Source organism: Capra hircus, chromosome 1, assembly GCF_001704415.2.
Source record: "Capra hircus breed San Clemente chromosome 1, ASM170441v1, whole genome shotgun sequence".
Lineage (NCBI taxonomy): Eukaryota > Metazoa > Chordata > Mammalia > Artiodactyla > Bovidae > Capra > Capra hircus.
Genome location: NC_030808.1, coordinates 5,386,908 through 5,413,011, shown reverse-complemented (window position 1 = coordinate 5,413,011; position 26,104 = coordinate 5,386,908). Strand labels below are relative to the sequence as shown.

General features: G+C 40.5%; 1 protein-coding gene across 3 annotated transcripts in view; it reads left to right on the top strand.

Moving 5' to 3' along the window:
- MAP3K7CL (MAP3K7 C-terminal like) overlaps positions 1–26,104 on the top strand; it is a 46,602-nt gene that overhangs the window by 4,863 nt on the left and 15,635 nt on the right. For all 3 annotated transcript variants that reach the window (XM_013964647.2, XM_005674712.3, XM_013964618.2), the window contains 2 exons: positions 12,348–12,409; positions 24,192–24,307. In XM_013964647.2, the coding sequence (XP_013820101.1) occupies positions 12,348–12,409; positions 24,192–24,307 (178 nt within the window). The remainder of the gene's footprint in view (positions 1–12,347; positions 12,410–24,191; positions 24,308–26,104) is intronic.

Below are 26,104 nucleotides of genomic sequence, written 5' to 3'. Positions count from 1 at the left end.
GTTGTCATTTATTTCAAGTAATTCCTGCCTTTTACCCCTACAGAAGGATGGTTATGAAGTTTTATGAACAACCTTCTAAAATTAAATTTTAAAAAAGATCAGTGCATTCGCATAGATCTAGAAAAGGCACCTAATTAGAGAATCCAAGAGAGGAGTTAGAGTTCCCTGTTTCTCGATCTTTCTTAAAATAATCATTGGAGAGCACTCATCAAAAATGTATGTTCCATGGCCCTAGTTCTACCGCAGTAAGTTACAACCGAAGTCCAACAATCTGTATTTCCCAATTCACCTGAAGTTACAAGTGTACAGAAAGATGCTTTGCAGACACGTGGGGACACTCCCTCTGAATTCTTGAGTAAGGAGTGTGTGGAGTGCCACGCCACGCAGCACTTGCCATCACACGCACTGTGCATGCCTTTTGAATTCCAGTGCATGTGGTCTGTAGACCACACATGTAGGAGGGAAAACAAAGGAAAACGTCTCATTTATAATAAGTGAGAAAACCAAGTAAGCGTTTACAAAGTGATTCCATATTACTGAATTTATTGTAGGGAATAAGGAGAGTCCACGAGAAAAGGAGCCATCTTTGTCTCTGAATGGTGACTTGTTCATTTCTCATAAGCCTAATGCAGTGCTTATTCCTCTAGTCATCTCTTATTTTTCTTCATATTTTTCTGAGACAATTTAGTGTAAAAGTTAAGGGCCTAGGGCTTTGGAACTAGTGAGGGGTGGTTTCCAGATTCATTTCCATCACTGTTTGTATGATCTTGCATAAGTCACTCAACTTTTCTGAACTTCAGTTTCCCATATGTGTTTAGTAATAACTCATATTGTTGGAAGAATTAAATAACACTATATAGATAAAGGGGGCTTCCCAGGTGGCTCAGTGGTAAAGAATCCACCTGCAATGCAGGAGATGTGGGTTCGGTCCTGGGTGGGGAAGATCCCCTGGCGAAGGAAATGACAACCTACTCCTGTATTCTAGCCTGGGAGTCCCCTGGACAGAGGAGCCTGGTGGGCTACAGTCCATGGGGTTGCAAAGAGTCAGGCATGATTTAGTGACTAAAACAATAACAGCAATGTAGATAAACCATTTAGCATCATGTTTGATATGAATTAAGGACTAAACTAGCCCCTCTGTTAATGATGACTGATTCTGGAGAATTAAGCTAAGTATAAACCACGAAGCAGCTGTATGTTTCACCTACATCTCACACTTCTACCTCATGTCAAGGTAGGGTTTACAGGATAAATGAGCAGCAACTATTTAGCGACTCCTTATCCACTTGGTGGCTTGTGGGTGTCTCTGCTTCTGCTCTTATTAATTAGATGAGCTTTACGTCGTTTCTGTATTTCTAGTACTCTGTCAAAGTCTGGTGGGCTGTGCAACAGAGAAGTACAATGAGATCTCCTATGGGTTTTAAAAGGCAGAGAGATTTTGCGGAAAAGTCTGTCACCCAGAGCAGATGGGTACAGCTTCTTGGAAGATGTGATGGTCATCATGGGCTTGAAGGCAGGTAGGGTATAGAAAGAGAGTGTAGAAAAGATACCATTTCTGGAAACCAGGTGTAAAAAAAGGAAGCTACACATCTTCTGGGGCTTCCCTGGTGGCTCAGCAGTAAAGAATGTGCCTGCAATGCAGACGATGCGATGCGGATTTGATCCCTGAGTTGGGAAGATCCCCTGGAGAAGGAAATGACAACCCACTCCAGTACTCTCCTTAGGGAATCCCAGGGGCACAGGAGTCTAGTAGGCTATAGTCCAGGGGGTTGCAAAGAGTCGGACATGACTTAGTGAGTCAACATCAACAACAACACATCTTTTAACAATTCTTTTCTCCTTCAGACAGAAATCATTAGCAAAACCTATGTCAGGAAGAGCACAGTTTGTTCAGGAAATGCTTAAACTCTCTTCAACCAGAGTAGAGGTCTGAACTGTGGAAGAGTAACCTGACGTTTACTAAGCCCCTCTCTGAGCCGGGCGCTTTGCTGACTGTGGAAGAGTAACCTGGCATTCACTAAGCCCCTCTCTGAGCCGGGCGCTTTGCTGGAGTCTTGTGTGGAAAGTTTGTTTGCAGCTCTTCCGGCGCTTGCTTTGTTTTAGATAGCAGTAAGCTAGCATTACCAAGTCGATCTTCAGAGGGCAATGAAAGAGTTTGTTTTGATCAGAAGCAGCAGAGTGTCAAGAATTCTTGAGCAAAGGAGTAATATGATGAAAATGATAAGTGTTCAGTTGAAATAGCCTGGAATGTGAGGATATGAGAGAATGGAAGAGGCTTCTTATCATGGCACACAGATAAAGCGGTGAAAGCCTGGATTACAGAATGGGATGGGATGACTGAATTCAGAGTACATTTTGAAGGAAGGGTTGGAAAGATTTGCCGACAGACTGGCCTGGGAGATGGGGAATTGATCATTGATAGCAAAATGAGACACAAGTCTCCAAAAAGACTATGGACTTCAAGGAGTTAAATAAAGGAAGTCCATTTTTAGGGGGGAAAAAATACCTTTTAAAATACAATCACCATTTCTAGCCTAACATTAGGATGCTTTATTAAGTAACATTTAGCTAACCATAACTGCCAGAGGCAGCAATGCTTGTCTTTCTCTTTTTTAAGAATATATTTTATTGGAACATCCCTGGCAGTACAGTGGTTAAGACTTTGTCTTCCGACGCAGGAGATGCGTGTTTGATACCTGGTCAGGGAGCTAAGATCTGACACGACTCTGGGCCACAAAACCTAAGTCATAAAACAGAAGCAATATTGCAACAAATTCAATAAAGACTTTAAAAATGGTCCACATCAAAAGAAAAAAAGAATCTTTAAAAAATTTAATTTAAATTTATTTATTTGGCTGTACCCTGTGGCTTTGTAGGATCTGGGAATCTCAGTTCCCAGACCAGGGATCAAACCTTGGCCTTGTACAGTGAAAACTTGGAGTCTTAACCACTGGACTGCAAGGAAATTCCCAGCAATGCTTGTCTTTAATAAACCAATGATATAACTTGTATTGCCTCCAAACTTCGAATTCCGAGTTGACTTTCTAAATAGGGACTTTCACGGAGTCAGTTTTCCTCAACAGAAAGTGTGCAGAAGAGAAATATGGATCACATCTCTTGGGTTATTAGGGAGAATAACCTGGCCCTTCTCCAGTTAGAATTTAGAGTCTGATGGACATGCAGATTTGATGTTAGTTACTTGAGAATTTTCCTTATCTTCAGTGGAGCCAAAATCTGGCACACTTTTGAAGAAAATCTAGGCCTTGGAGTTAAAAAAAAATTTCTTCTTATTATAGTCAGAGATACTTATTATTTAGAGTCAGAAATTTAAGCCCAAGCTCATAGCTTTCAACGTTTATTTAGTTATTTATTTTAAATCCGGGTATGATTTCATTAGAAAACATTTAGTTAAAAAAAATCAAGACTCACTCTGTTTATGTAAACTGTTTTGTCCCCACAAACCGGGTGTTTTGTATGGCAGTGGGAATTATGTGGAGTAGCTGAGACAACTATCCTTGAATCCAATTTAACTGCATATTATACGAATGTCTCTTTGGAAGCAAGCTTTACACATGCAAAACTAGCTCTCAGCAAAATTATGATATAGGTAAAGTGTCTCTTGTCATTGTTTTCTTCTTTTGACTTTTTCTACCTTTGGTATCTTTTGGTGTTATTTCTCTTTTCCTCCTCAGGGTCCCAAAGTTTCCATACTCCCTTCTCTTCACATTTCAATCCTTGTTTTCAGGAAAGACTCTGGAAAACCTCATTCATGCTAAGCAATAAGTAAATGTCAAGACTGACTCTTTTATCTCTCTCGGTGTGTTTGTGCGTATCCATGGGGGAATCAGTAGGAAGCCTAGGGATCAAGTTCCTGTGGGAATTCTACCAGCCAACTTGGTAAGGGTGGCATTTGAGGACATGGGCTGGGTGAGTCTCTTTGCATTTTCCTGAGTCACATTCTGTCCCAATTCTGACCCTACTTTGAGTTCATCTCTGCATGAGCTGACAACAATCAGCTGAAAACCACTCAAGCTCTTAGAAGTAGGGGCGTGATCTCCTATATTTGTATTCTTTTCAGGAGCAATCCCCAAGCTTTTTGGCACCAGGGACCAGTTTCGTGGAAGACGATATTTCCACAGAAGGAGGGGTAGGTTTTGGGATGATTCAAGCACATCACATTTATTGTGCACTTTATTTCTATTATTATTACATTAGTTCCACCTCAGGTCATGAGGCTTTGGATCCCAGGTGTTGGGGATCCCTGATCTATAGAGCACAGAGTAGAGAACCCTAGTAGAACTTAATAAACACTACAAAATCTATAATACAATATTGATAACCCCTTTGAGTTTGTGCTTCTGATACCAGGTGAAGATTTTTTGAGATATAGCTGGATTTATTGGTTGGAATCTGTTGCTTAAGGCTGTAAAGAAGAGATCAGAATGGAAACGAATGCTTATGGAGTTCCTGGGTGCTTTTGCTCATACTATCTCATCAATTTAGTCCAAGTGATGACTCTGCTGAAAAGATGTTGTTATACCCATTTTACAGAAGTGGAAATGTTGGCTAAGGAAGGTTAAATAACTTGTGGAGGCACTAGTGGTAAAGAATTCACCTGCTAATGCAGCAGACAGAAGAGACACATGTTTAATCCCTGGGGTCAGGAAGATCCCATGGAGGAGGACATGGTAACCCACTCCAGTGTTCTTGCCTGGAGAATCCCATGGACAGAGGAGCCTGGTGGGCTACAGTTCATGGGGTCGCAAAGAGTTGGACTGAAGTAACTTAGCATGCAGGCACTCTAATCAAGGAGCTGATAAATAATGGAAAAGGATTCAAAGCCAGGCCATTGGGGTTAATTTTACTTTATTACCCATTTGGAGGTAGGGTCCAGGTAGCACAATGGTAAAGAATTTGCCTGCCACTGCAGGAGACACAAGAGACGAGGGTTCAATCCCTGGGTCGGGAAGATCCCCTGGAGGAGGAAATGGCAAACCCCTCCTGTATACTTGCCTGGAAAATTCCATGGACAGAGGAGCCTGGCAGGCTATAGTCCATGGGGTCACAAAGAGTCAGACATGACTGAGTGCAAGCAAGGAAAGAAGGAATCCAAGTAATAAAAAAATCAATGTTCCTGTCAGCAAATGGCTTCCCTAGTGGTCCTGGGAAATGATGAAGGAAAGTTAGCTCTGATACATTTTCATAGAGTAGGAAAGAAGAAAGGGAGAGGAAAATTCTATTTAGTGGTGTGCTGAGAAATATATTTCCAAAGAGTTTTTGGAACACGTGTTTCTGAGTGAGTGACTATGTTTCTAAGCTGAAAATGAAAGTCAAGTCGCTCAGTCGTGTCTGACTCTTTACGACCCCATGGACTGTAGCCTACCAAGCTCCTCTGTCCTTGGGATTTTCCAGGCAAGAGTACTGGAATGGGTTGCCATTGCCTTCTCCAGGGGATTTTCCCTATCCAGGAATCGAACCTGGGTCTCCAGCATTACAGACAGAAGCTTTATTGTCTGAGCTACCAGGGAAGCCTATTTCTAAGCTAAGTAAGTCCAAAAATTCTTACAAAAGGATAAATCAGTAAGATTCACAAAATGATAGCTACAATAATAGTGTCTAGATGAGTGTTTCATAGAAACATAAAATCTATGTTTAAACTTATAAAGGTCTCTCCATGCAGAGAAATATCACTCAGTCTATTTGATATACTATCTTGTTTGCCTGATAGTTTTAGGTACTGTTTAAAGTAACATGGTGATTTTTACTAATTGACAACCTATTAGGTATCATACCAAAGCTGTACCTTTATCCATATCTGTATTTCTAGTCCTAATTTTATGGACCCTGAAAATTCAATGTGTATTAAAACAGTCTCATCTCTAATGTTTAACAAGCAGAAAACAAAGTTTAAGAAAAGGATGAAGTGTTTCAAAATGATATGATGCTCTAATAAGAACCAAGCTATCTATAAATCTTAAAATAGGTTTTTGATGTATTAGTAATGTGAGTTGGCCGCCCTATGTCATTTATTTATTTCTAATAATAATGTGAATCTTTACTTAGATTTCAAACGAAAGTACTCAAGAGACTTTTCATGTGTAAGTTAAAAATTTTTTAAAACATTATTGTATATAATGTTTGCTTTGATAGGGAAATAAAGAGAAACCCTTTTAAAATTCAGATTTGAATAAAGAGATTAAACCTTAAAGACCCGAAGTTATGGCCACACCAGGGAAATCTTTAACTTGGCATAGGGTGAGTTAAATTACACAGAGTACTGAATTACTCTAACTCAGTAATTAGAGTCGGTGTTCTTGATTTTACCTGTTCTCTTTGGATTATTATCCCCACCATTATACATACACTCACACTTGCCTGCACGCGTGCACACAGACATGCGCGCACACACACACACACACACGCGCCCCTCCTCTCGCCATTACAACTTTGGCTGAGTTTATGGTGAAAAGATGGAAAGTAAACGCGATTATATTAAGCATTCATTACTACTACTGATTATTTCCTAGGTGCTAGGCTTTAGGCTAAATGATTGACATATGAATTCCTTTACTAATAATACATTTCTGAGACAGAGAAAGTCACACCCATTTTGCAGAGGAGAAAACTGAGTCTCCAAGAGACATTGATCTTCCGCTCTCACCACTTAAATAGTGGCCAACTTGAGATTCAAGTGCAGGTCTATCTACCCTACCGAGTGGCACTAACCCATGTCCTTAGTGGTTAGGAGTCTTCACAGGCAAACGGTCACCAGGAAAGGTTTCTGATGAACCTCTGCACTGTGGGCACCACCCAAACCTTGCCTCTCTAGCGTCAGCTTGCCCCTGATGTATCTTGAAAGACAGTCTCCTGGGCACCAGCACCAGGGGTTGTCCTGTAGGTAGGACAACAATTTGTGGAGCCACAGTGCAAAAACTCTGGGGCTCTTTGCTCAAAAATTACTGAGAATTTCAAGACAGTGTACCCAGATCATTAAGCCAAGTGTGGATCGCCTGGGTGAAGGGCAGTTGCGATTGTGCGGTGCATTCCCAGGAAGCCGGCTCTGACTGCCAGACGTGTAGATGCATTGAATGGATTCTATGCCAGCTGTCTCTCAGCTTCTTGGTTGGGGAGTGGAGTGAGGCTTGGGAATATTCTCTGAACGTGACTTCTTCCTCTCCTGAGGTCATCTTCTCTGGGTGGAGAGCTACACTTGCTTTACCAAGGATTTAGAGTTTGGAAGGCTAGATAGACTTAGTTGTATGTCGGATTGGGGGCACAGGGGTTGGGGGGTAGGGGGAGATGGTTGACTCCAGAGTCCAGTTGAGTTGTTGTCTGGAGCAGTTGTTCTCAAACACTGGTTCATAGACATGCTTTGATTTTGATGAAGTTTTCCTCTCTGATGTTAAATGAGAATATGGTAGTGTGTGTGTGTGTTATATGTGTCTATAAAGCTGAATGTATCCAATGTTATTGTTGTCATGGGGCTTCCATGGTGGCTCAGATGGCAAAGAATCTGCTTACAATGAGGAGGCCTGGGTTCCATCCCTGCGTTGGGAAGGTCCCCAGAGGAGCCTGGTGGCTACAGTCCATGGGGTCACAGAGTCAGACACAACTGAGTGACACACACACACCACACAAGGGCATGATTCCCAGTGTTTTTGGGGAATGTGTTCCTGGCTCCTGAAGTGCAAGTCTGGGAGACTGTGGAGCAGAAGGTGGAGCAGCGCAGGGCAGCGTGAGAGGAGCCCTGGCTGGGGTGACAGCGCTTATGAGACTCCTTGCCCTTCTTGGGGCCCTTTGTCTTCAGCTCCGCTCTGAGAATCTGGGACCAGATGATTGCCCAGTCCCTTCCAGCTGCAGCATTCTCTGAGCGCTCCGGCCGCATAGCTCTAATTGCTAAATATCAGCGAGGATTTGGGTTACAGACCCAATGGGTCTTGCTTATCCCATTCATGGAGAATCACAGAGCAGACAATTTAAGGAAATCTGAAACAGAATAACCACCAAAGCAATCCAACAGCTGCTAAATAGATGCTTAGACAAGCCCATCATAAAATGTACTATGGTATGTCATAATGGTTGGGATACCAATCAGAAAGTTCTATCTTAAGTACCATTGACTTAGTCACATTGTGCTTGCAAAACAGGCAGTGAACATCTGTTTATTAAAAAAAAAAATGTCTCTTTCATTCTTTCCTTTATCTTTCATCCTTTTATAAATTCCTGGGGCTACATTTTGCTTGATCCATTAAGCCCACAGTGCCATTTTGAAAAGGAAGCCTATGAATTATTTTCTTAGTGCATTAAAAATGTGATAAAGTGATGTGCCAGTTGAGCACAGAACCTCAGTCCCTGCCTTGAATATAAGAGGTATTCAATAAATATTTGGTAAATAAATACATTTTAAAAGATGTACTTGCATTCTGATTTTTATCACATTATACACGTATCGAGCAGCTACTCTCCTTTTCTTTTTTTTTTTTTAAACAAAAGCCAAATTTGCCAAGGTGGTGTCTTACATAGCTACTGTACACTCTACTTTGTGCTTCTGGAATTGTCAAAACAAACCTAACTGCACTTATGAACTCTGATCTGATATCACTGTCAAAATGTTTTACAATGATTTGGCCAAATGTTTGTGGAACAGCTGTGCTACTAGTCTGCCTGAGTCATTTTTCTTCTTTCATTTTGGCCCGATCCAGTGATTCATTATTCTGCTTTTAGAATATTTGCCTATTTTTAAAACCAGTCAGAGAAGGCAGCCACTGTTTAAAAGTAAACACACCACACATCAACTTGGAGCAGCTTTGTAAGCAGCTTTGCAAGCCCTGAAATTTCTGGCTGGCAGGGATGCCAGCTAAACCAGATGGCATCAGGCAGTGAAATACAGGACTGGCTTTTAAACGCAGCCAATTCCTTACATCTGTCTTTGGTTTTCTTGTTTCCACTGCCATTTCCTGCTTGGATTAATCCAACCTGATCCATTCCTTAACAAAAATCTTGCCTTTATTTTCTGAAATATTTTTTATGTGTTTATTTCTATGTCAATCAGACTTTTTTTTTTTTTCCAACTCTAGGAATTCAATCTTAAGCCTTTACTTATCTGCAAGATTGTCAACTTGGTTCCATATATATGCTTCTATTATATATGGTGTGAGTATCAATAATGACAGATTTTTATAATGGGCTTCATTAACTCTGAGTCACACCAGATATTTGCTGTTTACTACGGTAATAAAGATGAATAATTCCCCTCTCCCTTTTTTATAGTTAAGCAGGAAGCAGTGTGATTTCACAGGGAACAAGGTGGATTAAGTCCCAGGAAGCCTTGAGTTCCATTCCTGGCTTGTCTTCTAGAATTCTGGAATGCGCCATCTACTCTGGTACTTCACACGAGTGGTTTCTCCTCCTAACAAGTGCCTTGCTCATCCATGACTATTAGGGTTTGGGTGCCAAAGTAGAATAGGTTCCCGTTTACCCATGCCAAACAGTGTTGCTGGCCTTGAGCTCAATGAGCTGAAATAATCATGATTTGGGTTATTGTTGATGTTTAATCTCTGTGCGGGGCTTCCCTGGTGGCTCAGACAGCAAAGAATCTGCCTGCGGTCAGGAGGCCTGGGTTTGTATCCTGGGTTGGGAAGATCCCATGGAGAAGGGAATGGCTACCCACTTCAGTATTCTTGCTTGGAGAATTTCATGGACAGAAGAGTCTGGCAGGCTACAGTCCATGGGATCACAAAGAGTTGGACATGACTGAGCGACTAACACTTTCCTCTTTGAGTTATTGAAGTTTTATTGAAGTCAATTTAAATGCACCTTAAACCAAAATCTGTTTTACAAACGATAGGTTTTATAATAAAGGCTACCTCCAAAGAGTCAATAGAAACAAGGACTATTTCTTTTTTAAAAAACCCTGTTTATTGTCCAATTCTTTGTGAATGATGAGATGGATTGAAAAAGTCACAAAATATTGAGCAGAAGTTGTCACTTCTGAGTAGGAAGAGTCCATTCGAAGGACCAGGGGATTGACTGTCCTCATTTCAAGGTGAGATGGCCCTCCAGCCTGCAGTGAGGGTCTTGGGAAGAAGGTCCCCCATTTCTACTTGCCCTCTGAAGCTGCATAGTATCAGTGAACATGGGGGCATTGTCTGGTAGGTACAGACACAGATGAATTCACAGTTGGTACCACATTGTTATTGTCTGAAGCCACTCTTAGTGGGGGTATTGTTACACTTTCGTTGTTGTTTATACTACTCTTGGATGAAATGTACCAGATGCTCTTGAGGCATTTGGCAGGGATGAATCCTCTCCTTGTTTGAATCATCTTTCTGGTGATTATCTTTGGTGCCTTGGAGGAAATGTAATCCCTCAGAAACCCGGAACTCTTCTGGATGAAAGTGAAAGTCACTTAGTTTTGTCCGACTCTTTGCGACGCCATGGACTAGACAGTCCATGGAATTCTCCAGGCCAGAATACTGGAGTGGGTAGCCTTTCCCTTCTCCAGGGGATCTTCCCAACCCAGGGATCAAACCCAGGTCTCCTGCATTGCAGGCGGATTCTTTACCAGCTGAGCTACATGGGAAGCCCACACTGTCTATTGCATTTTATTTGGATTGTGTTGTCAAGGAGTGGATAGAGGATGCTGGCTTTTGCACTGTGTATGGCCCATATCCCTTCTCGAGTTTCAAACAGAACTTCAATGGTTTTTATAAATGAATTTGGTTATGGTAGTGAGAACATAAAAAAAACCCAGGATCTTTCTTTCTTATACTTTAAAATAGACTTGGCTGTTCAATTATTTTTTTCACCTGTATTGCATCTTATTCTTATAGTCATACCTGGGGTAGGTGTTGTCAGTGAGGAGAGGACTGGAAATGAATGGTGAGTGGACCCACAGGGCCAGAGATACAGAGGTTCTGCTGACAAGAGGGCTGTCCTTTCAAACCGTGGCTAAAGGTCAGAAGTATGTTCTTTTTTTAAGAAAACCTTTAAAGACAGTCTTTATTAATGCTAAAATTGCTTAGTTAAGTCTCAACTGGAACCACTACACTTCTATCTTTTTTAAAAAAACTATCTTTTCTGTTCAGAATTTTCTCATTTTTTGTTCGTTTGTATTTTATGTGTTAATTATTTTTATCCACACCTCAAGACTTGTGGGATCTTAGTTTTCAGACCAGGGATTGACCCTGTACCCCCTGCGTTGGAAGCTCGGAGTCTTAACCACTGGACTGCCAGGGAAGTCCCCTATAGTTCTGTTTTTATCTGTACAGAATAATAGAATGAACACCAATAGCTACTCACTACTCTAGATCCCATAACTCTTTTAAACTTCCTAGTGAGGGGCAAAACGCTCTACTTCAAGGTCATATTATTCTTGAGAAGTACTTTCTTCTGGCTCTATGCACAGTTTTTCTTACCATGTGAATCCAACTGGCATGAATTCTTTCAGAAATTCTGCTGTAGAAAACCTTTCCTCCTGCCCAGTGATTGCCTGGTACAATTCCCATAGTCTTTTTGTCTAAGGAGGTTAGCCTTATTGCTACAGCAAGGATAGCAGCAGCAGATTTTTGAAGAGATGTGGGTAAGCTCATCAGGTTTCCTCTGATACTTCTGTGAACCACCTTTTGATCCAGCAGCACCTGCCTATTTTTAATGTTTTTGGCTGTACCGAGTCTTCCTCGTGGTGCTTGGGCTTTCCCTAGTTGCACTGCGTGAGCTTTCTCGTTGTGTCATGGGCTTAGTTGGCCCCTTTGGCATGTGGGGTCTTAGTTCCTTGACCAGGGATTGAACCCACGTCCCCTGCATTGGAAGCTGGATTCTCAGCACGGGGCCACTGGGGAAGTCCCCACCTGCCTATTGCCGCTAGCCAGTGGAGGGTAGGCAGTGGAGAGTTGTGGACTCTCCTGCATTGAGGGCAGTGGGTTGTGGTAAGGGCAGAGGGCAAACCCATCAAAGCTGGCTGCCCTTGGAGTCTTTCAGGGCAGAAGTAACACTTCTCTTTTTCACTCACACATTCTTCTGTTCTCTTGCAGTTGTCCTGGCCACCTCATTATCACCTTATTAAATAAAGCACTTTCCTGCATATCATATTTTTTGGTTTTGGCTAACGTCAGAGTATTGAAAGACAAGCAGTGCTTCCTTGGGGAACTATCAGACTGAGCATTTGAGGATTCTGCTTGCAAAATTTTGGGACAGAGAGAGCACAGTGTATCAAAAATGAGCAAAATTGCCTTCTGCATTCTTTCTGTCCCTAACTGATGTTTAAAGGTTCAAAGATGGTAACAGCAGGACAACTCTCCCTAGAGAAAGGGCTCTCATAGTGAAGAATTTTTATTTTCATATTTTAGATGATACACCACCTGAAGATACCATTCCTCTGGTCTTTCCAGAATTAGAGCAGCAACTACAGGTAAGCATTTTTCTATAGAGTCTTTCACTTTTTCTCCTTAGTTTCATAAAATACAGTGAATGGAAAAGTCGTCTAATTGGGAAAGACTGATTTGTAGACAGAGTGGAGATTTCACATCATCAAGGTCTGTATTACTAGGACTCCACAGTCATGAACTCTCAGGTAATGTCCCTGTCTGTTTATCTGGTTATAGCACAAGAATATTAAGAACTCAGGGTATAAAAAAGTTCCTACATTAAAAATTATTTATTTTAACTGAAGGATAATTCCTTTACAATGTTGGTTTCATTTCTGCCATATATCAGCATGAGTTAGCTATAGATGTACATAGGTCCCCTCCCTCGTGAACCTCCCTCCCACCTCCCACCCTTTCCCTCCCCTCTAAGTTGTTATAGCAAGCTCCTCCTTTGAAGGAGTTTTGGAGTGTGGGGATGGTCTGGTCCCTGCTCTCCTTACCTGTGGATGTTTCTGGGCCATTGCAGTTTTGGCCCACGGTGGATTGGTGATTTAGTGATAAACTACAAGGGAGATTTGCCATGTGTGGCAAGATTCAGAATAATCTTCATTTCTCAACTCCACCCTTATCTCCTCCCAAGTTCTCTGAGAATTCTTAATAGAATGTAATTATTTTAAGTTAAATCTTCTGAATACTTTATGCACTTATGGAAAACCCCAATGAACTTTTTGGCCAACCTGATATTTTCTATGCATAATTTACGGATGACCTATCAAAGATATCCTCTTTTAATACACCAGAATTATTTGGAAGGAGCTAATTTATGACACATTAATTTTCTTCAGATGATATATGATGATTTCAGAAAGATGAATTTAGGAAGAGATTCTGCTGAAAATACTGGATACTGGCCTTGGGTCAGATGTTCTCTTGAGTACTTCACTTTGCAGTCACATTTAGACCAGTCTAGTAGGGGTCTGGAATCCCATTACAGATATTTGTTTAGTCACCACTTTTTTTTCACTAAATACCAATTCTGAAAATCTTTGACAGGGGCAGGGGGGTCTACCACCTCCAGTTAGTTCCCAGCTGATGTTTCTCCTTGACTCATACTTGGCAGTTTTCCCATTTGTGGATGTGCCTGGTATCCTAATGTCATTTGAATTTGGGACCCCTGGACCAGAACAGCCCTTGACAGAGGTGGAAAGAACCAAGAATGAGCCCTGTGCATCCCGAGATAGGGTCCTTTTTTTGTAATCTGGATGCACCTAGGTTGGGTCTGAAGAGTGGTGCTCCACTGCTGGGGTAGTCCCCTGAAAATGTACCCATCATGGGTATATGTTGGCTAGACGTGGTGCTGACCCAACACAGGCCAACATCAGGTGTGATCAGACCTCCTGGAGGAGCCCTTACCTCATCTCTGCACAGTCCTGGGCATCGTCCCAGCCCTCCAATAGAAAGCCTGCCAACAGAGCCGTATCAATAATGTAGAGATTACTGAAGGTGGTCCAGGAGGTAGGAGGTTATGACCACACAGCTGTCAAAAGACAGCTCCATTCTCCTCTAATATGTTTTCTGCAGCTATTACCTACAGTACCTCCTTCCTCTCCCGTCCCCATGTAGGATCTTCCACCCAGCTCTCCTGATTCCTGAGATATAACCCCACCCCTCAACCTCTCGTCTCATGATGGAGGACAACTCGGCCGTTCCTCTGCTTTCCAGTCTGGCATGTTCACATGACGTGCAGCCCCCCTTGCTTAGGTTCTGTCCTTCCAGGGGCCTGGGTATGTGCTACTTGTGGTGTAGTTGGGATTGCAGAACAATAACTCTATTTTCCCCAGTCACAGCTTTTCTCCTTTATTTCACTGTTACCTCAAAGCTATGTTAGTATCATAGGAGTCAGCTGAAATTAAGGAGTTAACATATTTTGAAAATAAAAGAGTGAATGTGTGTTCAGATTCTTATTCCCCCATCAATAGTGTGGATCGTGAATTCTACTTTTTTTGTATTGACAGTTTTTTTTCCTTCGGGAACATTAATGGTCTTCCCTGACTGGTGGATCATTCTTCACAGGATTCATAGCACCCCTGGAAGTTATCCAGATAATGCTTCTGTTAAAGTATTGCAAGATCCATTTGAATTTTACAGCTTTAATCCCATTTGACATATATTAGAAATTAAGTCTATTTAATTATTTAATCCAGTGAGACTATTTCATCTTCATTGAGCTTTAATGAATTAGTCAGTTGAGAGGCTGTCTTCTGCTTCAGGGGTTATGATACCCCCAACTTTCCCACCCCTCAACTTTCACACCCCTCAACTTTCCCACCCTAAAATATGGCATTGCTTTTTCTTTTTTTTTAAAGAGTTTTTGATGTGGAACATTTTAAAAGTCTTTACTGGATTTATTACAATATTACTTCTGTTTTATATTTTGTTTCTTTGGCCATGAGGCACGCAAGATCTTAACTCCCTGACCAGGGGTCAAACCCACACACCCTGCATTGGAAGGCAAAATCTTAATTAACTACTGCACCATCAGGGAAGTCCCTATAGTATTGTTTTACCACTTCATGACTAGAGAGAATATTCCCAGCAGTACAACTAAAAGCACTTAAGTGAGGGCTTGTTTTTTGGGTGAAGGATCTGATTGAATTTGTTATAAACATTTACCATTAGTCAAGCCATTTGGTTAGGGTTGCCTCTGTCTAAGACTGTTGTCTGTTACCTTTATTGTACACTCTAGGGTATGAGTGACTAAAATATAAGAAGGTAAGGATTGAGAGGGGAAAGTTAACACAAAGCTATATCTAAAAGCAGATTCTTATTTCTATGCTTAGCATAAGCATATAAATTTAAGCCACTCTGCAGCAGAAAGTCTCTATATTGAAAGCAATAAAAATGCTTTATGTATGAAAGGAACCATCGATTCCGTGGAGCAGGCTGTCTTTACAGTCAGTTCCTTGTGCTTTCATCACATAATAATGGCTCTTGGAATTTTACCGACCATCATAATCCTCTACAGAAGAATAAAAGTTAGGTTACAGAGGTATGTGAGTGCTTTGTGGTTGTAACTGTTTGCTTGAGAATGAACTGATTCTTACTTGTCTCTGAAAAAGTGTAAGTGAAAGTTTCTGACTCTTTGTGATACTATGGACTGTAAACTGCTGGGCTCCTCCCTCCATGGAATTCTCCAGGCAAGAATACTGGAGTGAGTAGCCATTCCCTTCTTCAGGAAATCTCCCCAACCCAGAGATCTAACCCAGGCCTTCTGTACTGCAGGCAGATTCTTTACTATCTGAGCCACCAGGGAAGCCCTAGAGCCTTATAAATATGAAAAATAATTGATGCTAGGTGATGATTGCTAGCCCTGCTCTCTGCATTTAAATCCCACTCATGCACATTGAGTGTCACTTGGACAAGGGGTGTTTCGCCACAAATGATCTCATTTGATCCTTGCAACACTTGTGTAAACTATTATGGCTCCGCTTTAAGGATGAAACACGTGAGTCAAATTTTGGCCTACATAAATTTGATATTTCTGACTAGATCTCTGATTCTGAATCTAGGTAACATTTTTTTTCTTTCCAACTGTAGCAGAACCTATGGGCTGCTTAAATAACATTGATAGGTGGAGAATGTTTGATTTGTGAGGTTGCTATACTGTGGCTGTAGAACAGACTTGTAAAATCTGTTCTGACTTTCGGATGTCCATTACACACTCTTTCATAGTTTATAAAATGCAGCTATAAAGTATTTGGTAGTTACACTACCACCAATTTGACCCCCAAGATTTTTCAGTTGCTTTGCCAAGAATCTGGACATGTTTGAGCATGTAATTCATGGTGCTTCTATTTTCACAGAAGCCAAAAAAAGCCCTGGGCAAGAATAGCAGTGACAAACATTTCTCTTGATGTCTCTATTAATGCGAAACGTTGGGCAAGAGACCTTGAGGGTAAGGTAGGTGTTAAAATGAGCAACTCTATATAGGCCTCAGCCCAGTGGCAGATGGTAGGTTGATTCTATTTTGTGTGGATTCCTTTCCTGGAACTTGGTTTCTAAATTCTCCATGTCCATTAGGGACAGTGTTTGGGCAGAGCTAGTTTAGACCATACTGTCAAAAGAAAGGAGGTTCAACTCTATGTCCACTTGTAAGAATGAATGAAAACCATGACTTTTCTTTAGGCCTCTGTTTCCTTTTATTTGAAGAAGAGGCTGTGACTGACCTCCCTCTCTTTTCTGAAGGATGGCACAATCCTTTAACAGTCCCAGGGTCTGGTCAGAACCAAATTAATCTTATTAGTAAAATTTAACCACGTTGTTATGTTTTGGAGATTGTAGTTTGACCTATGGAAGATCCAAAGCTAAGCTCTGTGGTCTTTATTACCTTGGGAAGGTTATGCTTTTATAATCAGGTGGAGGACATGCCAACAACTAGATTGTAATAAACTTGTTAAGGGGAGTGACAACAACCGGGGTATGCACAGTGGCATCAGGCTGAGCTGAATTTGGACCATAGCTCCCCATCTACCAGTTTTGTAATTTGGAACATGTTATTTCCTTTCTGTAAACCTCACTGTTTTTTGTTTTTTTTTTTTTTCAGTTTTTTTCTCTTTTTTTTTTTGGCCATGCCATGGGGCATGTGAGATCTTAGTTCCCTATCCAGGGATTGAACCCACATCCCCTGCATTGGAAACCTGAGATATTAAACACTCTACTGCCAGGGAAGTCCCAAACCTCACTTTTTTGACCTGGAATGTAGAGAAAATATCTCATATCATTGTGCAAATTAAATGAGATGCCAAATAAGTATAGCACAGTGCTTGGCAAAATAATTGCTCAATTAATGTTAATTTCCTGCTTTAGTGAAATTGTTTATTGAATGAACTATTGAAGTACTAGTATCTTCATATGTGTAAAATGAAATGAGAGAAGCATCTCTTTGGATTTTTGAGTTAGGAATAGAGATGGCCTCTTCTTTAAGATATTTGGAAAACAATGACTTTTTTTTTTTTTTTCCAAACCAAATTGAGCAATAGCTTCAATCCCTTCTAAAGTCCTCCATCTAATCTGAGAAGACAGTAACAGGTGTCTCTGCGGTACACATTGAACTTGCTTTTTTCTCAGACAGAGTTTGTTAAGTCCAGAAACTGATGTCACCTCCACAAATAGCCAATTTCTTAGCTTTGGTTGTGTACTATACTGTCTTATTATCCTAGCAGTCTCTCCTGAAACTTCTTTTAGGTCTTGCATCAGTATATCATTTGCTGTCTGGGAAACAGAGATGGTATAAAATGGATGATGAACATTCCAGGATTCTACTACACTGCTCTTGAACATCCAGATAAAGCACTAAAAAAAGTTCTGCCATTTTCTCTCTCACACATGTATTAAAAAGTATATTACAGCTATTTTTTGGGGGGGGGGCTGCTGTGACTACACAGAAACATATATAGATAACTTGGAGCTTTACAATGATACCTTTATTATTATTATTTTCTGAGCAGCCCAGTTTTTAGGCTATGCATTCTCAGAAACATTTGGGACACTGGACTTATCTGTCCCTTTAATACTGCTTATGTTGATAGAATTGACCTAAATATCCTTCATTCCAATATTATATAATATAATGTTATATTATATGTATATAAAATTTTATTTATGTGTAATGTAAAATTATATATGTATAACAATATATAAAATTTTATGTGTTTAATATTATGTTATACATATTTAATATATAATGATATAATGTATTATATAAGATATGCTATAATTATTACTTAGTGATGACTTTGACCATGATGTAGATACTATGGAAATGTCAATTCTTAAAATATTTAAAAAAATATTTACAATTCCGAGATAAAAGAGTTTTCAAATATGGTGGTTAGTCCTGACTGTGGTTTTCCACTTAGTTATGACAAATTACACTTGTTCATTTGGGGGCATTGAAGTGAGACAAAATTTAAACCAGACACCCCCTGTGCTACCCTCAAAATAAAGATAACATGGAGAATCAAGGAATAAATAAGAAGTCTGCTCAGCAACTGTAGAATATTTATTTCTCTAAATATATCTTCTGTGTGGGAAGCTGGGAGAGGAAAATTAAATTCTTACGTTTTTTAAGTGGATGGGGCCAGTAGTATTTGAAGAAGCCAAGTAGAAAACGGAAATGCTTAAGCTGGCTTTGCCCCTTGCGGAGAGATGCTTGGCTTGGTCCGTTCCCACGGGGCTCTTTCCAGAGGACAGAGTCCATTTCGGGAGGAGCTAGCTATAAAACGATGGATAGGATGGTGTGGCTCAAGCCAGCATTCTTGGAACAGGAGCCTGTGGTTTCTCTCTTACTTCATCTTGTTAAATTGGTCCTGATGATTGGGGTGGATACCAGAGATCGTAGTGGTTCACTCACGCTGGTGTGTAATTTAAAGCCCTTGCAAACTCTATCCTTAGGCAGCGGCAGGATGAGGGAAGGGATGGGGGTGAGGAGGAACTGCCTTCTCTGGGGCTCTGACTTCATCCAAACCCCAATCTGTGTCTTGGGAAAGTGCGTTTCAACGCTGGCTTGAGACACTGTCGAGGGAAGGTCTTAATTTAACCTTCTTAGAACTGGCTGTGTTGTGAGTAGACCAGAAACCACATATTGAGTGTATCGGAAAAGTTGTTTCTGCAGTTTTGCAGAGTTTGCGCTCTAGTGCCCGACGAATACTTCTATGTTTTCATTTTCTTTTCTTTTTTCAGTTTTTTCTTTTTTGCAAATGACTGTATACTTGGGATTTTTTTAAATTAAATCTTTTATTTTATATTGGGGTGTAACTGGTTGACAGTGTTGTGATAGTTTCAGGTGAACAATGAAGGAACTCAGCCTTACATATACATGTATCCATTCTCCCCCAAACTCCCCTCTCATCCAGGGCGGCACATAACATTGAGCTGAGTTCCCTGTGCTATGCAATAAGTCCTTGCTGGTTATCCATTTTGAATATAGCAGTGTGTATGTGACCTTCCCAAAGTCCCTGACTCAAATAGGGTATCTTTGGCTTCCTTTTCTTTGAAATTCAATATTTCATTCTTTAAATAAGAATGGGCAATACATGCATCCAAACCAAGGGAGAATTTAGGGTAACTGTGGAGAAAGTAACAAGGAAAATTTCTCTTCATGAGGTGAAAAGAAATTCACTGTCAACACGGAGTTTATTTATTGCTTGTCCATTCCTAGCATGGGAAAATCTCTTGACAGAGAATAGTCAAAATCAAGCAAACAGAATTGAAATAAAAAATAAAAGTGTTATAGATAAATGAGAATTTACTGTATAGCACAGAGATACGTATTCAATATATTGTAATAACCTATAATGGAAAAGAATCTGAAAAAGAATATATATATATGTATATGTACACTTATATAACCAAATCACTTTGCTGTATACATCTGAAACTAAAAAAATATTATAAATCAACTATACTTAAATTTTTTTAAAATGTGTTAATTATTATTCCAAGAAATTAATAGCTGTTTTTCATCTGGTTACTACAGGCATTCTTTTACATTATTTTTTAGGTTTTTTTTTTAATGTGAGCACATGCTAAATAGTATCTTAAATCAGCGTGGGACTGATTGATTCATGAGCGCCAGTGTTTTAAATGTCACCTGACGTAAGCCTACTAGTAGCTCCATTTTAAAATTGGAAACCTGATTCTTGTGCTTGAATTTTAGGAACCTATCCTCAGGCGAACACTTTATTCAGTGAACTCTGTTGGTTAAATATTGTCTCCTATTTTGAGGGCTTATAAGAAGGGAAGAGAGACTCACTTTTGGTGAAGGCCATATGGTATGACGCACACACACACACACACACACACACACACACACACACATTATACCATGAAACAGTGAGAGTGGGCTATGTCATGCTGGGCTACACATCCCATTACTCTGTAGTTCTGTCTTTATATCAGGTAAACTCCTGTTGGGATGAGAACAATATGTGCTTAGAAAACTCTTGGATTAGTTTCCTGAAATGGGGTAAATGACCATTGGTGTTAAATGCCATTCCAGAGACAGTGGGTCCTGCTGACCAGAGGGCACTTTGGTTTGTCCAGCAACATTTGGGTTAGTGGTACACAGTTTCAAGTTATAAAGGGGCGGGAAATTTTAATTCCCTGGGGAGAAATTTGGGAAGGAGTGAAAGATAGGGTGTGAACAAAGTGAGTCTCAGATGGGGAATCCTGCAAGCGATGCTTGGAAGATGGGTTGGGGGCAGCAGAAGGATCTAATGATACTTTTTGTTTTCCATTAACTTTTTAAAAAGTTGTGGTAAAAGCACATAAATATTATCATCTTAATCAGTTTTAAGGGTACAGTTCAGTGGTGTTAAGTATATTTGTATTGTTGTGCAACCAATCATCAGAACATTTGCATCTTGCAAAACTGAAACTCTATTCTCATTAACCAATTATTCCTCATTTACACGCACCAGCCCCTGGCAACTTAAAAAGATAATTTTACAATATTGTGGTGGTTGTGCAATATCACTTCTCGCCTTGCTTAAAAAAAAAAATCTATTTTGCTCTTCAGTGCTTTCATGCAAATGGAAGAATGTGTATTGGTGCTGAGTTAGAAGTCAGGCCGGGTGAAGACAGAGCTGTTAGGGGCAGGAGACTGAAGTGAACCCTGGCATCATTTTACTCCCTGAAACCCTGAACATGAAGTATTTTTGGCTCTTTAAAAAGTTAAGAAAAACTTCTTAATTGTGGGCAGTCTTGAAAATATTGTGATATATAGCATGATCAGCCTAATGAGAGCGTGTGAGGAAATTGAATATATATTGAAAAGCTCCCTTTCCTCATGTCCCTTTAGCATGATCATGCTACCAGCACATAAAAACATCTTCAAATTTCCCACAGTTAAAAACTGCCAACAGGGACTTCCCTGGTGGTCCGGTGGTTAATACTTCGCCCTCTAGTGCAAGGGGGTGCAAATTCAATCCCTGGCCAGGGAACTGGATCCCATATGCCTCGTGGCCAAAAAACCAAAACATAAAACAGAAGCAATCTCACAACAAACTCATAAAGACTTTTTAAATGGTTCACATAAAAGAAAATCATTTAGAATATACAAGGGATTACCTGGTTCTGAGTTAGCTGGGCTTTTTTTCTTAAAGTCATGATAAACCAAGAAGACACATATATTTGAATAATTTAAAGATGAATCTAGGGACTTTTCTGGTGGCCCAATAGTTAAGACTCCTCGCTTCCAATGCAGGGGGCACGCTTTTGATCCCTGGTCAGGGAACTAAGATTCTACATGACAGGCAATGCAGCCACAAAGTTAAATAAATTAGTTTAAAAAAGCTTTTAGAAAAACAATGCCATTAAAAAAAGAAGTCGTGAAAACCTTGTCCCTTTAATAAAAAGCATTTCATGTTGGCAAGCCAAGGGGGAAAACAGGCCTCTTGCCTCTTAAGAAAATTATTATCTGTAATTTTCAGTGTTCTTTTAAACTATAGCAGCGAAGGGCATTTCTCCCTTCCCGTGACTTCTCTCATCTGTACCCTCTTTGGCATGCAAGCATGGAGTCCTGGAATTTTCTGGCTGTCACATAGGTGGCTATGCTGAATTCATCGTGTGGGTACCTCCATGTGGCAGCTTATGGGCTGAGCTGAATATAGTTTATGAGTATTCATAAGGGCAGGAAATAGGATGCGTTGAGTCTTAGGGCTTTCCAGTAGGCAAATCCTTTAACAGGGCACAGGTGATTTAATAGCAGCTTGGCAAGAGTACCCAGAATAAATTGCTTTCATTACCCTTACTCTTACACCTGGTCATTTGCCAGTGTAACAGGTGAAAATTGAGGAGGGGGTGGTGATTTCTAAGACTAGAGGAGCCAGGAGTTCTGAATGCCTTTGGCGATGGCTTTATCTCCTGGGGTGAGTTGTACTGTAATACTCCTGGGCACTACTTTGCAGTTTATTTCACTGTAAAAAAGCATAATGGTTCCAACAGGGTGAGTTTCTGCTGTGAATGTGTCCATGGGGCAGTGGGGAAAGATGCTACGTAATAGAATTATTGGATTAATTTCCATAGATTAGAACACAACAGATGTTCCACATAAAGGTTCATTTCATCCACATCTGCTTTGAATTTTATTTCCTTTAGAAGATCTCTACTCAGAAGGCTTCATGACAAATAGGAAGGGTTATCTTATTTATCAGTCAGATTTTATAGAATTTTGCAGAACTTTCCAGAATTTTTTTGGCATCTTGGGTGAGACTGCGAAATATGACACCCAAAGAAATCAGTTTTCTTGAAGAATATAATGAGAGGCACAAGTAGTAAGGAATTCATTATTTCTCATTTACTAATATAAAATTAGTGAGATTGTAACCTAGTCAGACACATAGCTTACATATTTAAGAATATTGTGAAGAGAAGACTAGACAGAAGAGCCTGTGTAACAATTGAGTCATCTTTCTCAGATATTGGGCTTCCCTGGTGGCTCAGATGGTAAAGAATGCAGGAGACCTGGGTTCAATCCCTGAGTTGGGAAGACTCCTAGAGAAGGGAATAGCAACTCACCCCAGTATTCTTGCCTGGAGAATCTCAAGGACAGAGGAGCCTGATGGGCTAGAGTCCTTGGGGTCGCAAAAGAGTCAGGCACAACTGAGCGACTAACACTTTCTCAGATATTATGCAACATTTTTCTATAAATAATTGAAAAGGGTGATTACAAACCTCTTTAAAAGAATGTTATCTAGTTTTTCTCAAAGTAATGTGTTTAATAACATGCTGCTAATTAGAACTTAGAATTGCAAACCGAGGGAAAGCCAGTTCTTTAAAAATAAATTCTAGAAAGAAGTCAGCATGTTGTGGTTAGAAAAACTTGTGTGCTGGCTGTTGCACCCCTCAAGGATGGGAGAAAAGCACAGGCAGGAATCCTTGTTCTCTTTGCCTGCTCATGTTGTAAGCACCGTTTTATTTGTGATTTGGTCTTTCATATGGTTTGTTAATTGTTGCAACCATTATTTCCAGGCCAGCATCATTTCTTCAGTTTGGATTCCTTTCTTTCTTTTTTTTTTCTCTTGGAGTATAGTTGATGTACAATGTTGTGTTAGTTTCCAATGTACAACAAAGTGAATCAGTTATACACATGCATCTTATTTTTTTAAGATTATTTTCTCACAAAAGTCTTTACAGACTACTGAATAGTGTTTCCTGTGCTATACAGTAAGCACTTATTAGTTATCTATTTTATGTATAGTGATGTATGTATGTTAATCCCAATCTCACAACTTATTCCTCCCCCTATTCTCCCCTGGTAACCATAGGTTTCTTTTCTATTTCTGTGACTCTATATATTTATTATTTTTTTTGTAGGTAAGTTTATTGGATTCCTTTCTTGCAGGGCTCCTCCTCTCTACAAGTTGCATTTATGCCTCTGGGCATCAGGAATAGAAATCAAGGGGTGATTGAAACAAACAACCAAAATATTCTCTAAAGCAGAGTTTAAGATTCTTAGAATTATAGGGGACTTATTTTTCAGTGCATGGCAGGTAACTGACCTGTCATGGGTCTCAGCGCTCTGGCCTGGGCCTGAGGGTGCCCTGGAATAACACTGGAAGATGCATGCGGTAGGGGGTGGGGGGTTATTGGGTCACTTCTCCATTTGTAGTCAAATAGAATCAGCCAGTCTCTGTCCAGTGTGGATTGACAATGCCATTCTCCTGCAAAACCTCTCCCTCTAAAGATCATCAGGATAGCACGGTGGTTGGTAATTTATTCTGCAACAAGGAAACGGACTGATTTCTCTTTTTTGTGTGTGTGAAGCCTCTGCCGCCTTGTCATGACTCCGTGGAATCCATGCAGGTGTACAAGCAGCACTGTCAGATAGCAGAAGAATACCGCGAGGTGAAAAAGGAGATTGCCCTGCTGGAGGAAAGAAAGTAAGTACTTTCCGCCCCCCGCCCCGGATACCCTCATCCTTGACCGCTGACTGCTGCTCATGGACTGTGGATGGTAGGGGAGGACAGGTTGAGCATGGGGGCAAGAGGGAAGGAGACAGGTGGGCAGAACTTTCTGTGGTTCAGGCCTTCTGTGCCTTCATCTGTGATTCTAGGAGTGATACAAGCAGGACTGTGCTAGATGAAAGAGAGTGGCCAGAGGGACCAGGGGAGTGTGTCCTACTCGAAACTTAACTTTTTAATGAGCATTCTTTAATTCAGGAAATTAGAGATGCCAAAACACCACCTAGAGCCACGTGATGTTCCCTGTGAATGTGCTCAAAGGCCCCAGGGCACTTTGTCTTAGGGTGGATTTTAATTAATGCTTTAATGCTGGCATGCCCACCTCAGGTAAAGAAGCCACTGGGATAGCTCCTTGGGATAAGGTAAATGTATTAGTTGATTAACTGCATTTTATAGCTCAATAGTCCAGTAAGTTTTCTTTTTTTTTTTTATAAGTCTTCACAGCTTCTATTATCATTAAAGTTCTGCTGAAGGGAGTTAGGCAGTTTATTAATTAAAGCATTCTCACTTTACGTACTCATAACTTTATGCTTCTGAATTGTCCTTTTTTTATATTAAACTTTTTGCTTCGTATTGGAGTATAGCCGATTAATAATGCTGTGAGAGTTTCAGGTGGACAGCAAAGGGACTCAGCCATTCATGTACCCATTTTCTCAATTGCACTAAATTCTGCCGATATCAACTCAGTGATCCCCATTCTTTCATCCTTTCAAAGGTTCAGACACTTTTTCTTCATAGCTTTGGTCAGTGTGTACTTTACACATTTATTAGGGAGATCTTTTGATGAATATTTGCATCTCCTGCTAAGTGGTAAGTGTGCTAAAAAGGGAGGATAGTCAGGTGTTTCCCACCATCATTTTCCTGAAGCACAGTACATAATATGTAGATACTGAATAAATTTCTGGTGAATGAGTGACACATAAGCCAAACATATTGTGAGTCTTTAAGTTTCTGCTTTTCTTCTTCTTCTTGCTGGAGTGATACATGGTATCCAACATATTTATATTTATACTTATATAAAGCATAATTTTTAAATGACTCTAAGGGAAACATATTTTGTATTGAGAGATTTATGAAGCTCTCGGGACCCTTTGAAGACTCTCCAGAATGGTAGTTGGACAGGATAATATGGTGAGAAGCAGCACTGGTTTTAGGGTCGGACGTCATTTATGCTAGGACTGGTTGGCATGTTGCAAATATCTTCTTACTTCCTTGCTGCTGCTGCTAAGTCGCTTCAGTCCTGTCCAACTCTGTGCGACCCCATAGACGTCAGCTCACCAGGCTCCCCCGCCCCTGGGATTCTCCAGGCAAGAACACTGGAGTGGGTTGCCATTTCCTTCTCCAGTGCATGAAAGTGAAAAGTGAAAGAGAAGTCACTCAGTCGTGTCCGACTCTTAGCGACCCCATGGACTGCAGCCTACCAGGCTCCTCCATCCATGGGATTTTCCAGGCAAGAGTACTGGAGTGGGGTGCCATTGCCTTCTCCTTACTTTCCTTCAAACATAAAGTCATACCTGGACTTTTGGCTATAGGGCATTGAAAGATGCTCATGAGGAGATGAGAAACACAACTTTTCCTGAGACTTTCTTTTTGGTCTAAGAGTTTTCACAAATTGGTTGGAATGCTTCGATTGTATATTTGCATACAATCTGAGTCCTTCAAAAAGTGTCATAAAGGAACTGAAGATGCCTATTAATAATGTAACCAGTGATGAAG